A 14,939-nucleotide genomic window follows, 5' to 3' on the forward strand; every position below is an offset into this window, starting at 1 on the left:
ATAAATGAAAAAAATGTAGAAAATAAAATTTAGGAAATGTGGGGGAAAAAATGTGTTGGAAATGGGGGGGGGGGGGAATGTTAACCCCTTAAGTCCCACCTGAACCGAGCACTTTTTCTCCAGCTTTACCCCAATCTAAAAGCTTCTGGAAAAAAGGTGTGAAAATAGCGACAAAACTGAGACGAAAACAAGGATGAAAAGGTGAAAAAAGTGAGAAAAAACGGGCGAAAAAGTGAAAAAAAATGGACAAAAAAGTGATAAGAATTTGATGAAAAAATGTGGATAATTTGATGAAAAAGTGACAAAAAGTGACAAAAAGTGACAAAAAAATTGACAAAAAAATCGACAAAAAAATCGAACAATTTTACGAAAAAGTGACAAAAAATTGACAAAAAAGTGAGAAAAATTTGACGAAAAAATGCGAATAAATTGACCAAAAAGTGACAAAAAATGGACAAAAAAGTGACAAAAAATTTGCCAAAAAATGACAAAAAACGGAGAAAAATTTGATGAAAAATTTCGAAAAAATGGACGAAAAAGAGATAAGAATTTGACGAAAAAGTGACAAAAAAATTGACAAAAAAAATTTGAAAAAGTGATAAAAAAGTCTTGAAAATGTGACAAAAACGAGACGACTGCCCAACAAAAAAAGTGATGAAAAAAAATCTGATGACGTGAGGAAAAAGATCAATTTAGTTTTGTAGATCTTAGCTTTCAAATGAGGCATTACACGGGCCTACAGGATTTGGGTAAAGCTGACCTGGAGAAAATGCTCTCGGTTCAGGCGGGAGTTAAGAGGTTAAAGTAATGAAATGGAAGGAAAGGGAATAAATGAACATTACTGTTTGTTTTCTGGTTCTAGATGACACATATTTAAGAACAGATATCGGTAAAAGTATCGTTCAGGTATCGGTATCGAAAACCAAGTCCCGGTTCCAGCCCTGCTCCGGACGCTCCTGTTTCTCTCGCTTCAGTTTTTAGTGTTTAGTGTTTTTGATTCGTCGCTCGAGTCGGTCCCTGACGCCGTTAAAAACCCGGTCTGTCCAGTAGAGGGCGCAGGAGAGTCGGGGTCATTCCAACATGGCGTCGCTCGAGTCGGTCTCTGACTGCGTTATAAACCCGGTCTGTCCAGTAGAGGGCGCGGGAGAGTCTGACGCCGTTATAAACCCGGTCTGTCCAGTAGAGGGCGCGAGAGAGTCGGGGTCATTCCAACATGGCGTCGCTCGAGTCGGTCTCTGACTGCGTTATAAACCCGGTCCGTCCAGTAGAGGGCGCGGGAGAGTCTGACGCCGTTATAAACCCGGTCTGTCCAGTAGGGGGCGCGAGAGAGTCGGGGTCATTCCAACATGGCGTCGCTCGAGTCGGTCTCTGACTGTGTTATAAACCCGGTCCGTCCAGTAGGGGGCGCGGGAGAGTCGGGGTCACTCCAACATGGCGTCGCTCGAGTCGGTCTCTGACTGTGTTATAAACCCGGTCCGTCCAGTAGAGGGCGCGGGAGAGTCTGACTGCGTTAAAACCCGGTCCGTCCAGTAGGTGGCGCGGGAGAGTCTGACGCTGTTGAAAACCCGGTCCGTCCAGTAGAGGGCGCGGGAGAGTCTGACGCTGTTGAAAACCCGGTCCGTCCAGTAGGGGGCGCGAGAGAGTCGGGGTCATTCCAACATGGCGTCGCTCGAGTCGGTCTCTGACGCCGTTAAAAACCTGGTCCGTCCAGTAGAGGGCGCAGGAGAGTCGGGGTCACTCCAACATGGCGTCGCTCGAGTCGGTCTCTGACTGCGTTATAAACCCGGTCTGTCCAGTAGAGGGCGCGGGAGAGTCTGACTGCGTTAAAACCCGGTCCGTCCAGTAGGTGGCGCGGGAGAGTCTGACGCTGTTGAAAACCCGGTCCGTCCAGTAGAGGGCGCGGGAGAGTCTGACGCTGTTGAAAACCCGGTCCGTCCAGTAGGGGGCGCGAGAGAGTCGGGGTCATTCCAACATGGCGTCGCTCGAGTCGGTCTCTGACGCCGTTAAAAACCTGGTCCGTCCAGTAGAGGGCGCAGGAGAGTCGGGGTCACTCCAACATGGCGTCGCTCGAGTCGGTCTCTGACTGCGTTATAAACCCGGTCTGTCCAGTAGAGGGCGCGGGAGAGTCTGACGCCGTTATAAACCCGGTCTGTCCAGTAGAGGGCGCGAGAGAGTCGGGGTCATTCCAACATGGCGTCGCTCGAGTCGGTCTCTGACTGCGTTATAAACCCGGTCCGTCCAGTAGAGGGCGCGGGAGAGTCTGACGCCGTTATAAACCCGGTCTGTCCAGTAGGGGGCGCAGGAGAGTCGGGGTCATTCCAACATGGCGTCGCTCGAGTCGGTCTCTGACTGTGTTATAAACCCGGTCCGTCCAGTAGAGGGCGCGGGAGAGTCTGACGCCGTTATAAACCCGGTCTGTCCAGTAGGGGGCGCGGGAGAGTCGGGGTCACTCCAACATGGCGTCGCTCGAGTCGGTCTCTGACTGTGTTATAAACCCGGTCCGTCCAGTAGAGGGCGCGGGAGAGTCTGACTGCGTTAAAACCCGGTCCGTCCAGTAGGTGGCGCGGGAGAGTCTGACTGCATTAAAACCCGGTCTGTCCAGTAGGGGGCGCGGGAGAGTCTGACGCTGTTGAAAACCCGGTCTGTCCAGTAGAGGGCGCAGGAGAGTCTGACGCTGTTAAAAACCCGGTCTGTCCAGTAGAGGGCGCGGGAGAGTCGGGGTCATTCCAACATGGCGTCGCTCGAGTCGGTTTCTGACTGCGTTATAAACCCGGTCCGTCCAGTAGGGGGCGCGGGAGAGTCGGGGTCACTCCAACATGGCGTCCAGCTGGTCGGCGAGGTCGTCGAACATGTTCCCGATGTCGTCCAGAATGTTTCCTGCAGATTTCACGGCGGCGACGGCGCTGACGACACAAACAGGCTCCAGTTAAATCCAAAAACTTCAATTATTTAATGTTTCTCCTAAAATGATCAGTTCATCACAACAACAACAAAGAAATAAAAAGAAATGGGCAGAATATTTATATTATATTATCAAATAATAAGTAGTTCATATTCAGATCAGCTCAATTGCTGTAGTAGTAGGAGCAGTAGCAGTAGCAGTAGTAGTAGTAGTAGCTGTAGTAATACTTGTATTGCAGTAGCAGTAGTTGTACTTGTAGCATTAGTTGTATTGTAGTATTGCAGTTGTAGTAGTAGTAGTAGTAGTATTGAAGTACCTGTAGTTAGGGCTGCTCGATTATTGAAAAAATAATAATCACGATTATTTTTGTCATAATTGAAATCACGATTATTCAAACGATTATTTGTTGCCTTTAAAAAAAATCGATCTTTATTTTATTTATTTATTAATCAAAACACTATGATGATACTTTATGTTTTCTGGACAGTCATAAAAGTACAAATGATTTCAAGTTTGCCTTGATTAAAGAGAGGTCCCTGTTTCACACCTGCCCCCTGCTGGCCTCACACCTGCCCCCTGCTGGCCGGCCCTCACACCTGCCCCCTGCTGGCCGGCCCTCACACCTGCCCCCTGCTGGCCGGCCCTCACACCTGCCCCCTGCTGGCCAGCCCTCACACCTGCCCCCTGCTGGCCAGCCCTCACACCTGCACAAGTAAACTGAGCCTGATGCCTGATGACATCATCACACAGCGCCGTTTGTTTTTATGACAAAAGCATGAGCCACGGCACGTGAAAAGCAAAGGGAAAATAATCCCAGCGCCCTGAAATAACGCAAGTCTGCTTTGCAAAAAAAAAAGAAAATGTGAAAAAAAAAAAAATTGAAAAAAAAAAATGTTTTTTTTTAAAGAAAAACATTGAAAAAAAAACTAAACAAACAAAACAAATTATAATCGATTTTTTGCGATTATGCTAATTTTGTAATCGTTTACTGTTGTAATCGAAATCGCAATCGAATTTCGATTAATTGAACAGCCCTACCTGTAGTAGTAGTAGTAGTATTGCAGTAGTAGTAGTAGTAGTAGTAGTAGTATTGCAGTAGCTGTAGTAGTTGTAGTAGTAGTAGTAGTAGTATTGCAGTAGTATTGCAGTACCTGTAGTATTGCAGTAGTAGTAGTAGTAGTAGTAGTAGTATTGCAGTAGTTTTGCAGTACCTGTGGTCCTCCAGCCGTCGCTCCACGTCCTGAAGCGCCGCGTCTAAGCTCACGCTGGTTTGGTCCAGCCGCTGTTGGGCGGGGCTCATGCAGCGGGGGGCGGGGCTAAGCGAGCGGGCGGGGCTGAGGGCGGGGCTTAGGCAGCGGGGGGAGGAGGGGGAGGAGAAGACCACGCTCTGGACCACAGAGATGGACAGACCTGGGGAAGAGCGTCCCGAGCCTGAGGAGAAATCAGACAGAAATGATAGTAATAATAATAATAATAATAATAAGAATATAATAATAATAATAATTAAAGCCGCAAGCGGCATTTAGAGGCCCTCGCGAGCAGCGTTGGCCGGTTGGCGCACGCCGTCGCACGCCACCGCAATAACCAGGGGGCGCTGCCGCGCCCTACGTGGTTTTGCTATCACTGCCACCCTCTGTTGAGTTTATAAAAGAGCAAAGGCAAGAAATGCGCCTTCGGCGCCAGATCACGCGATATTTCCCAAAATGGCCGACTTCGTGTGGGTTGCCTAGCAACCACGTAATGTACTTTTTTGTTCGGACGGTCATGACGAAGGTGTGTACCAATTTTGGTTTGGCTACGCCAAACTTTATTTCGGGTCGTTGCCATGGCAACACGGTGAGAAAATGGGCGTGGCCATAATTTACTTTTTGATCGTGGTCACGTGACGGATGTGTGTGCCAAATTTTTTTTGTCTACGACAAAGTTTACTTTTTTTCCCTATTCATTTTTATTCGGTGCTCTGCAGGGGGCGCTATTGCGCCCATTTTCAAAATTCCTATATCAAAACATCCGGGGCCGACGACTCGACCAACGATTCAAGTTTCACTAAAATCGGCCAAAGTATGTGCGAGTTATGACTCTTCGAAGGCGACGGCGAACGCCGAAAACGAACGCCAAATTCATGGCGTTGCCATGACAAAACCGGAAATCCTATTAGAAAGTTTTTAATAACTTTTAATGCCCCACATGTGTAGATGATCTGGAGCGACCGGGGAGTCGCTGCGTTCAACGCCCTAGGACGAGTTCGTTCAAATGCGAGGGCACGAAAAGGCGCCTTTGGCGCCAGGTCGCTCTTCTGGCCAATATGGCCGCCGTACAGTTGGTTGCCTAGCAACCGCGTAATATGTTTTTTTTTTTGGTTCCATGTGACCAATCACTGTGCCGAATTTTTTTCGTCTACGACGAACTTTAATTTTCGGGTCTCTCCATAGGCGCAATGTAATCATGATTTTCCAGGGGGCGCTGGCGCGCCATTTTTCGATATTTTTTAATGGGATTTATTGACACTGTGTATCGCCGGGATTTTTAATTTTGGGCAAAAAATGGTGACTTTTCGTCGACGACTCGTCGAGTTATTCCAAAAAAACACGGATAGATGAAAAATAATAATAATAATAATAATAAGAATAAGAATAAGAAAAACCCTTACAATAACAATATAGCGCCGCCTGCGGCGGCGGATTTTTATATCGTCGGAAAGGTCTCACGTCCAGTAATCCACCCGTAAGGTTCATTGTCAAATACGAGCGCGTTGCGCTCGTATTTTACCACTTCTTTGTCAATTTTCTTAATGCGTTTTTTTTTCCCGATTTTTGTGCGAGCAACAACAAATATGCCGCTTTCGCGGCAAACACCTATATCATTGGATAGGCCTTAATGCCCTGAGTCACTCTAGTAGTGTTTTAAGGACTGGAGAGTGGCCATGGTCGATGACGAGCGCGTTGCGCTCGTCATCGACTACTTTCTTGTCAGTGTTGCGCCTTGCCTGGATTTTTCACCTTTTTTCACACGAGCAGTTACAAATGTGCCGCTTTCGCGGCACACGCCTATTTCACCGGACAGGGCGTTATGCCGGGGTCCCCCCTATTACTGTCTAATGCATGGGGAGCGCTCCACGCTCTGTTTCTTGAGCGCTGCGCGCTCTTTTCGGGACGTGCGCTACGCGCACGTCTTTCTTCAGTGCGCTCCGCGCACTGCCGTACAATTACAATAGGCCCGAGCCCTGCCAGGCCGCTCGGGCCTAATAATAATAATAATAATAATAATAATAATATAATATAATAATAATAATATAATAATAATAATAATAATAACAGTATAATAACAGACCAAAAAAACACTTTACATTCTTTCCCAATGTTTCCCCCATTTTGTTTCGTTCGGAGCCGCTGGACTGACCTTGGTTGAGCAGACTTTGCCGTACGGGTTTCGGGGCCACGGCGGGTTTGGTGGAGAGGGGCGGCCGGTGTAGAGACCCAGGGGACCCGGGAGAGCCGGGGGACACGGGCCGGAGCGGGGACTCGGGCCTCAGAGAGGCGGCTCTGAGCGGAGACCTCAGCTCCTCCAGGCTGGAGGCGCCGCTGACGGGCCCCTGCTCCTGAGCGCCGCGGCTGGGAGACCCCTCGCTCGGATCCTTGGGCTTGTGTCTCCTCTTCACGGTGTCGGACTCCGTCAGGTTAAACTCCGGCGTCTGCGCCCGGGCCGGGTCCGGGTCCGGGTCCGCGGGCCGGCTCTGGGTCAGCTGCAGTAACACGTCCTCCGCTCTAGGGGGCGGTGGAGCTTTGGGACGCTGTTTGATGGTCAGGTTTCCCTCCTCAGCGAATGGGATGGACTCGCTGGACCCGCCCAGCGCCTTTAGCTCCTCCTCCTCCGAGTCAGACGGCATCTGGACGCGCTTCCGCACCACAGCGCCCTCCTGTGGGCGGACAGGGAACCGTCAGAGGCACAAACACATACAAACATTGGGGGGGAATGAAAAAAAAAAAAATAGAAAATAAAATTGAGGAAATTTGGGGGAAAATGTGTTGAAAATGGGGGGAAAAAACTTAAAGTAAAGTGTTTAAGTAATGAAATGGGAGGAAAGGGAATAAATGAACATGATTGTTTGTTTTCTGGTTCTAGATGACACATGTTTAACCTCTTACCACCCGCCTCAACCAAATGCATTCTGTCCTCTTTGGCTGTTATATGGGCCTGTGTAACACCTCATTTGAAAGCTAAGACCCACAAAACTGATCTTTTTCCTCGCGTTGTTGATGTGTTGTGTCACCTTTTGTATGTTTTTTTTTCTTTTTTTTTCTTTTTTGTGACATTTTGGCTAAGTTTTTTGTCATTTTTTTGTTGATTTTTTGTCATTTTTTTGTTGAATTTTTGTCACTTTTTTGTTGAATTTTTGTCACTTTTTTTGTTGAATTTTTGTCACTTTTTTGTTGAATTTTTGTCATTTTTTTGTTGAATTTTTGTCACTTTTTTGTTGATTTCTTGTCACTTTTTTGTTGAATTTTTGTCATTTTTTTGTTGAATTTTTGTCACTTTTTTGTTGAATTTTTTGTCATTTTTGTTGTTGAATTTTTGTCCCTTTTTTGTTGAATTTTTGTCATTTTTTTGTTGAATTTTTGTCACTTTTTTGTTGAATTTTTGTCACTTTTTTGTTTAATTTTTGTCACATTTTTGTTGAATTTTTGTCACATTTTTGTTGAATTTTTCTCACATTTTTGTTGAGTTTTTCTCACATTTTTGTTGAGTTTTTCTCACATTTTTGTTGAATTTTTCTCACATTTTTGTTGAGCTTTTGTCACATTTTTGTGGGAGTAAAGAGGATAAGAACAGGTATCGGTAAAAGCATTGTTCAGGTATCGGTATCGAAAGCCAAGTATCGTTAAAGTACCGATATCTAAAACAAAGTCCCGGTCTCAGGCCTGCTCCGGACGCTCGTGTTTTTTCCCGTCGTTCCGGGACTTTCTCTAACACTAAACCTAAACGTACAGACTGACCTGTGCGCTCCGGTCCGCCGCTGCCCCCTCCAGGGCGCTGGCGATGCTGCGGACGCGCCCCGGGCCCTCGGACACGCCGCTGCTGCTGGAGTCGCTCATGTCCTCGCTGCCCGACGCGCTGCTCACGGAGCCGCTGACGGAGCTGAGGCGTTTGGGCGGCGGAGGGGGCGGGCCTTTCCTCCGGGCTCTGACGGCGAAGGACTGGCTCCGCCCCACGCTCTGCTGCGAGCGGCGCCGGCTGATGGTGGCGTACGCCGGCGGCAGAACCACGTCCTCCTCCTCCTCTTCCTGCTCGCCGTCCGAGAGCGAGCCGCGAGACATGTTCTGCTGCTTCCACAGGGCGCGGGCGGAGTCTGCGGAGGGGGCGGAGTCACACGTGCGCATCACTAAACCAGGACTAAAACGTATCCTGAACTTTCTCCACACAAATATTTGGAACTAATATGTCACATTTAACCTCTTAACCCCCGCCTGAACCGAGACCTTTTTACTCACGTCATCAGATTTTTTTTTCTCCATCATTTTTTTGTTGGGTATTTTTTTTTGTGTCATTTTTTGTCACATTTTTGTCTTTTTTTTGTAATTTTTTGTCATTTTTTTGTCAATTTTTTGTAATTTTTTCGTAAATTCTTTGTCAATTTCTTGCCGATTTCTTCTGGCATTTTTGTGACATTTTTGCCACTTTTTCATCAATTTTTCATAACTTTTTTGTCAATGTTTTCTCACATTTTTGTCATTTTTTTGTAATTTTTTTTGTCATTTTTAAAATCTTTTTTTTTTGTTTTTTTTGTCAATTGTTTGTCAATTTCTTGTGACATTTTTGCCACTTTTTTTAATCAATTTTTCGTCATTTTTTGTCAATTTTTTATCAATTTTTTGTCATTTTTTGTCCATTTTTTATCAGTTTTTTGTCATTTTTTTTGTCACATTTTTGTCATTTTTTCGTAATTTTTTTGTCAATGTTTTCTCACATTTTTGTCATTTTTTTGTCATTTTTTTGTCAATTTCTTGTGATATTTTTGCCACTTTTTCATCAATTTTTCATAACTTTTTTGTCAATGTTTTCTCACATTTTTGTCATTTTTTTTGTCATTTTTTTGTCAATTTCTTGTTATTTTTTGTCAATTCTTTATAAATTTTTTGTCATTTTTTTGTCACATTTTTGTCATTTTTTTAATCAATTTTTTGTCCATTTTTTGTCAATTTCTTGTGACATTTTTTTCATAAATTTTTCGTCACTTTTTTGTTACATTTCCATCATTGTTTTCGTCTCAGTTTTGTCGCTATTTTCACAGCTTTTTTCCAGAAGCTTTTGGATTGGGGTAAAGCCAAACTGGAGAAAATGCTCTCGGTTCAGGTGGGAGGGGTTAAACCTGGCTCCGTCCATCATTGAGACGTTTATTTTCTCCCTGAGGCCGTGTCTTGAACAGCTCGCTCTCACCTTTGTTGTTGGGGCCGAGCGGCGACCCGCTGACCCGCGGTTTGGCCGGGACGGCGGGGTACTTGAAGACGGTGGCGGTGCCCAGCGGGACCTGTCGGGGTCGGCTCTGGTCCCTGGACTCGGGCGGGTCCGGGGGCGTGTCCAGGGGCGTGTCCTGGGAGCGGCCGGAGCCCCGGGAGCGAGCGGCCAGGCTCTCGTCGCTGTGGGACAGACTCAGGGACTGGCTGAGGCGCAGAGAGTCCTCCGGCAGAGAGAGGGCGCACTGCAGCTCCGAGCTCAGGCCGCTGTCCTGCAGACACACAGTGGGCGGGGCTTAAAGGGATAATTCAGGATTTTTGACATAGGGCCTCATTTCCTAGTTCACAAAGGAGCTTTCTACAAATCAGACGTTTGGAGGACGAGCCCATGATTTAGAAGAGGTTTTTAATGCAGGCTACTTGTTACCATAGACATGCACTAGCCTAGCACTAGCCTAGCACTAGCCTAGCACTAGCTTAGCACCACTAAACTCTTCAAATATAAGGACTGCAGGAATTAAATCAACAACACTCTGGATAACTAGGACATGAGGCCCGATGTAAAGAGCTTTAACCTCTTAACTCCCACCTGAACGGATCCCATTTTCTCCAGTTTGGCTTTACCCTAATCTAAAAGCTTCTTGGGAAAAAAGCACCAAAAATGTGACAAAAATTCAACAAAAATGTAAAATGTAAAATCCAGCAAAAAAAGACAAAAATCCAGCAAAAAAAGTGACAAAAATCCAGCAAAAAAAGACAAAAATCCAGCAAAAAAAGACAAAAATCCAACAAAAAAGTGACAAAAATCCAACAAAAAAGTGACAAAAATCCAGCAAAAAAGTGACAAAAATCCAACAAAAAAAGACAAAATTTCAGCAAAAAAGTGACAAAAATTCAGCAAAAAAGTGACAAAAATCCAACAAAAAAAGACAAAAATCCAACAAAAAAGTGACAAAAATCCAGCAAAAAAGTGACAAAAATCCAACAAAAAAAGACAAAAATCCAACAAAAAAAGACAAAAATCCAGCAAAAAAGTGACAAAAATCCAGCAAAAAAAGACAAAATTAAACAAAAAAACTCAAAAATCCAGCAAAAAAAAGTGACAAAAATCCAGCAAAAAAAAGTGACAAAAATTAAACAAAAAAAGACAAAAATCCAGCAAAAAAGTGAGAAAAATCCAGACAAAAAGTGACACAAAAAGAGCAGAAGAAGCACAAAAGAGCAGCAAAAAATGTGACAAAACAGTAGCAAAAAAGTGAGAAAAATGCATTTAAAAAAGCAACAAAAGTGACATAAAAAAGTGACAAAAACACATAAGGGAAATAAAAAGTGATGACAATGGCAAAGAGGAGAGAATGCAGGTGGTAAGAGGTTAAAAAGGAGAACCACAAAATGGCCGCCGGAGCATGTCAGTGCACTGTGTTACCATGGCGACGCTCCATCGAGAGTCCGATATTAACGCTCTTTGGGGCCGTTACCTGGAAGCTGAGGAGTCGAGGCGTGTGGGGGCTCTGGGGGTCCTCGCTCCTCGCGGCCCCCCCACACTCCCCCTGCACGGCGGCCCTGTGTAGCTCGCACACGCGCCTCACCGCCAGCATCAGCTTCTTCTGGTGACCTGCACAGGACGAGTGTGGGTTAATAACGTCAAACTCACTCCCCTTGGCTGCTCAGCTGTTTCAATAGAGGGGAAAAACAGCCCGTAGAGCTGTGGTGAGGCTTTTTACTCTACAATGAAAGGATGAAGCTCAGCCAGAGGTGCACTGCAAAATGAAACAAGCGAAATGTTCTTGAAATAAGTACATTTGTCTTTGATATTAGTCTAAAGAAATATGTCCATGGAAGAAAATGAGGATGTAAACGCAAAAACAAAAAAGCGCTAAAATTTACAAAAACTCAACAAAAAGTGACAAAAGAGTTAAAAATGACAAAAATCCAACAAAAAAGTGACAAAAATCCAGCAAAAAAAAGACAAAAATCCAGCAAAAAGTGACAAAAATCCAACAAAAAAGTGACAAAAATCCAGCAAAAAACTGACAAAAATCCAACAAAAAAAGGCAAAAATCCAACAAAAAAGTGACAAAAATCCAGCAAAAAAAATACAAAAATCCAGCAAAAAAGTGACAAAAATCCAACAATAAAAGACAAAAATCCAACAAAAAAAAGGCAAAAATCCAGCAAAAAACTGACAAAAATCCAACAAAAAAAGGCAAAAATCCAACAAAAAAGTGACAAAAATCCAGCAAAAAAGTGACAAAGATCCATCAAAAAACTGACAAAAATCCAGCAAAAAACTGACAAAAATCCAACAAAAAACTGACAAAAATCCAACAAAAAACTGACAAAAATCCACCAAAAAAATACAAAAATCCAGCAAAAAAGTGACAAAAATCCAGAAAAAACAAAACAAAAATCCAGCAAAAAAGTGACAAAAATCCAGCAAAAAAAATACAAAAATCCAGCAAAAAAGTGACAAAAATCCAACATAAAGTGACAAAAATCCACCAAAAAAAATACAAAAATCCAACAAAAAACTGACAAAAATCCAGCAAAAAAGTGACAAAAATCCAACAAAAAAGTGACAAAAATCCACCAAAAAAATACAAAAATCCAACAAAAAAGTGACAAAAATCCAACAAAAAAGTGACAAAAATCCACCAAAAAAAATACAAGAATCCAGCAAAAAAGTGACAAAAATCCAGCAAAAAAAGTGACAAAAATCCAGCAAAAAAATACAAAAATTAACTAAGCAAAAATTTATTTTTTTAATTGGGTGAGGGAAAGATGGGGAAAAAGGCACTACATTGTTTAATAACTGAGAAAATAACCTGCAAAACCTGCTCAAGTGAGTCGACATTATTACATTATTACATTATTACATTATTACATTTTTACATTATTACATTATTACATTATTACATTATTACATTATTACATTTTTACATTATTACATTATTACATTATTACATTATTATATTATTACATTATTACATTATTACATTATTACATTATTACATTATTACATGACGGATTTGGTGTGGACTTAATGTACTTGATGGAAATTAGGCTAAATCTTTAACCATCTGTAGTCCTTAATGCCCTAGAGTGCAGTAGAAGTACACAGGTGTAGTGTGAGTGCAGTATAAGTACACAGGTGTAGTGTGAGTGCAGTATAAGTACACAGGTGTAGTGTGAGTGCAGTATAAGTACACAGGTGTAGTACTGACCCAGTTTGGTGATGCCGATCTCCTGCAGATCTTCCCAGCTCAGGTCTTTGACGATCTCCATCGAGTCGTATCCGTTTTCACACAGTCTCCTCTGGTACTGCAGTAATCCTATAGTACTGAGCCACGCCCCCAGGTCCACCTGCAGTACAAATACTGTCACTAATACTGCAGTAATCCTATAGTACTGAGCCACGCCCCCAGGTCCACCTGCAGTACAAATACTGTCACTAATACTGCAGTAATCCTATAGTACTGAGCCACGCCCCGAGGTCCACCTGCAGTACAAATACTGTCACTATACTGCAGTAATCCTATAGTACTGAGCCACGCCCCGAGGTCCACCTGCAGTACAAATACTATCACTATACTGCAGTAATCCTATAGTACTGAGCCACGCCCCCAGGTCCACCTGCAGTACAAATACTATCACTATACTGCAGTAATCCTATAGTACTGAGCCACGCCCCCAGGTCCACCTGCAGTACAAATACTGTCACTAATACTGCAGTAATCCTATAGTACTGAGCCACGCCCCCAGGTCCACCTGCAGTACAAATACTGTCACTAATACTGCAGTAATCCTATAGTACTGAGCCACGCCCCCAGGTCCACCTGCAGTACAAATACTATCACTATACTGCAGTAACCCTATAGTACTGAGCCACGCCCCCAGGTCCACCTGCAGTACAAATACTATCACTAATACTGCAGTAATCCTATAGTACTGAGCCACGCCCCCAGGTCCACCTGCAGTACAAATACTGTCACTAATACTGCAGTAATCCTATAGTACTGAGCCACGCCCCGAGGTCCACCTGCAGTACAAATACTGTCACTATACTGCAGTAATCCTATAGTACTGAGCCACGCCCCGAGGTCCACCTGCAGTACAAATACTATCACTATACTGCAGTAATCCTATAGTACTGAGCCACGCCCCCAGGTCCACCTGCAGTACAAATACTATCACTATACTGCAGTAATCCTATAGTACTGAGCCACGCCCCCAGGTCCACCTGCAGTACAAATACTGTCACTATACTGCAGTAATCCTATAGTACTGAGCCACGCCCCGAGGTCCACCTGCAGTACAAATACTGTCACTATACTGCAGTAATCCTATAGTACTGAGCCACGCCCCGAGGTCCACCTGCAGTACAAATACTATCACTATACTGCAGTAATCCTATAGTACTGAGCCACGCCCCCAGGTCCACCTGCAGTACAAATACTGTCACTATACTGCAGTAATCCTATAGTACTGAGCCACGCCCCGAGGTCCACCTGCAGTACAAATACTGTCACTATACTGCAGTAATCCTATAGTACTGAGCCACGCCCCGAGGTCCACCTGCAGTACAAATACTATCACTATACTGCAGTAATCCTATAGTACTGAGCCACGCCCCCAGGTCCACCTGCAGTACAAATACTATCACTAATACTGCAGTAATCCTATAGTACTGAGCCACGCCCCCAGGTCCACCTGCAGTACAAATACTATCACTAATACTGCAGTAATCCTATAGTACTGAGCCACGCCCCCAGGTCCACCTGCAGTACAAATACTATCACTAATACTGCAGTAATCCTATAGTACTGAGCCACACCCCCAGGTCCACCTGCAGTACAAATACTATCACTATACTGCAGTAATCCTATAGTACTGAGCCACGCCCCCAGGTCCACCTGCAGTACAAATACTATCACTAATACTGCAGTAATCCTATAGTACTGAGCCACGCCCCCAGGTCCACCTGCAGTACAAATACTGTCACTAATACTGCAGTAACCCTATAGTACTGAGCCACGCCCCCAGGTCCACCTGCAGTACAAATACTGTCACTAATACTGCAGTAACCCTATAGTACTGAGCCACGCCCCCAGGTCCACCTGCAGTACAAATACTATCACTATACTGCAGTAACCCTATAGTACTGAGCCACGCCCCCAGGTCCACCTGCAGTACAAATACTATCACTAATACTGCAGTAACCCTATAGTACTGAGCCACGCCCCCAGGTCCACCTGCAGTACAAATACTATCACTATACTGCAGTAATCCTATAGTACTGAGCCACGCCCCCAGGTCCACCTGCAGTACAAATACTGTCACTAATACTGCAGTAATCCTATAGTACTGAGCCACGCCCCCAGGTCCACCTGCAGTACAAATACTGTCACTAATACTGCAGTAATCCTATAGTACTGAGCCACGCCCCCAGGTCCACCTGCAGTACAAATACTATCACTATACTGCAGTAACCCTATAGTACTGAGCCACGCCCCCAGGTCCACCTGCAGTACAAATACTATCACTAATACTGCAGTAATCCTATAGTACTGAGCCACGCCCCCAGG

At 44.5% G+C, this 14,939-nt stretch overlaps 1 protein-coding gene across 1 annotated transcript in view; it reads right to left on the bottom strand.

Annotated features, from left to right (window-relative positions):
- Window positions 1-2,743: 2,743 nt before the first annotated feature.
- LOC306969040 (CASK interacting protein 2) overlaps window positions 2,744-14,939 on the bottom strand; it is a 44,746-nt gene continuing 32,550 nt past the window's right edge. The window contains exons 16-22 of the mRNA XM_079564651.1: window positions 12,579-12,717; window positions 10,833-10,969; window positions 9,338-9,626; window positions 7,897-8,249; window positions 6,302-6,818; window positions 4,114-4,333; window positions 2,744-2,903 (exon numbers count right to left, since the gene is read on the bottom strand). Coding sequence (XP_079420777.1) covers window positions 2,807-2,903; window positions 4,114-4,333; window positions 6,302-6,818; window positions 7,897-8,249; window positions 9,338-9,626; window positions 10,833-10,969; window positions 12,579-12,717 — 1,752 coding nt within the window. The 3' untranslated portion in view covers window positions 2,744-2,806. The remainder of the gene's footprint in view (window positions 2,904-4,113; window positions 4,334-6,301; window positions 6,819-7,896; window positions 8,250-9,337; window positions 9,627-10,832; window positions 10,970-12,578; window positions 12,718-14,939) is intronic.

The sequence above is a fragment of the Gobius niger genome (genome assembly GCF_951799975.1).
Source record: "Gobius niger genome assembly, chromosome: 10".
Taxonomy (NCBI): Eukaryota; Metazoa; Chordata; class Actinopteri; order Gobiiformes; family Gobiidae; genus Gobius; species Gobius niger.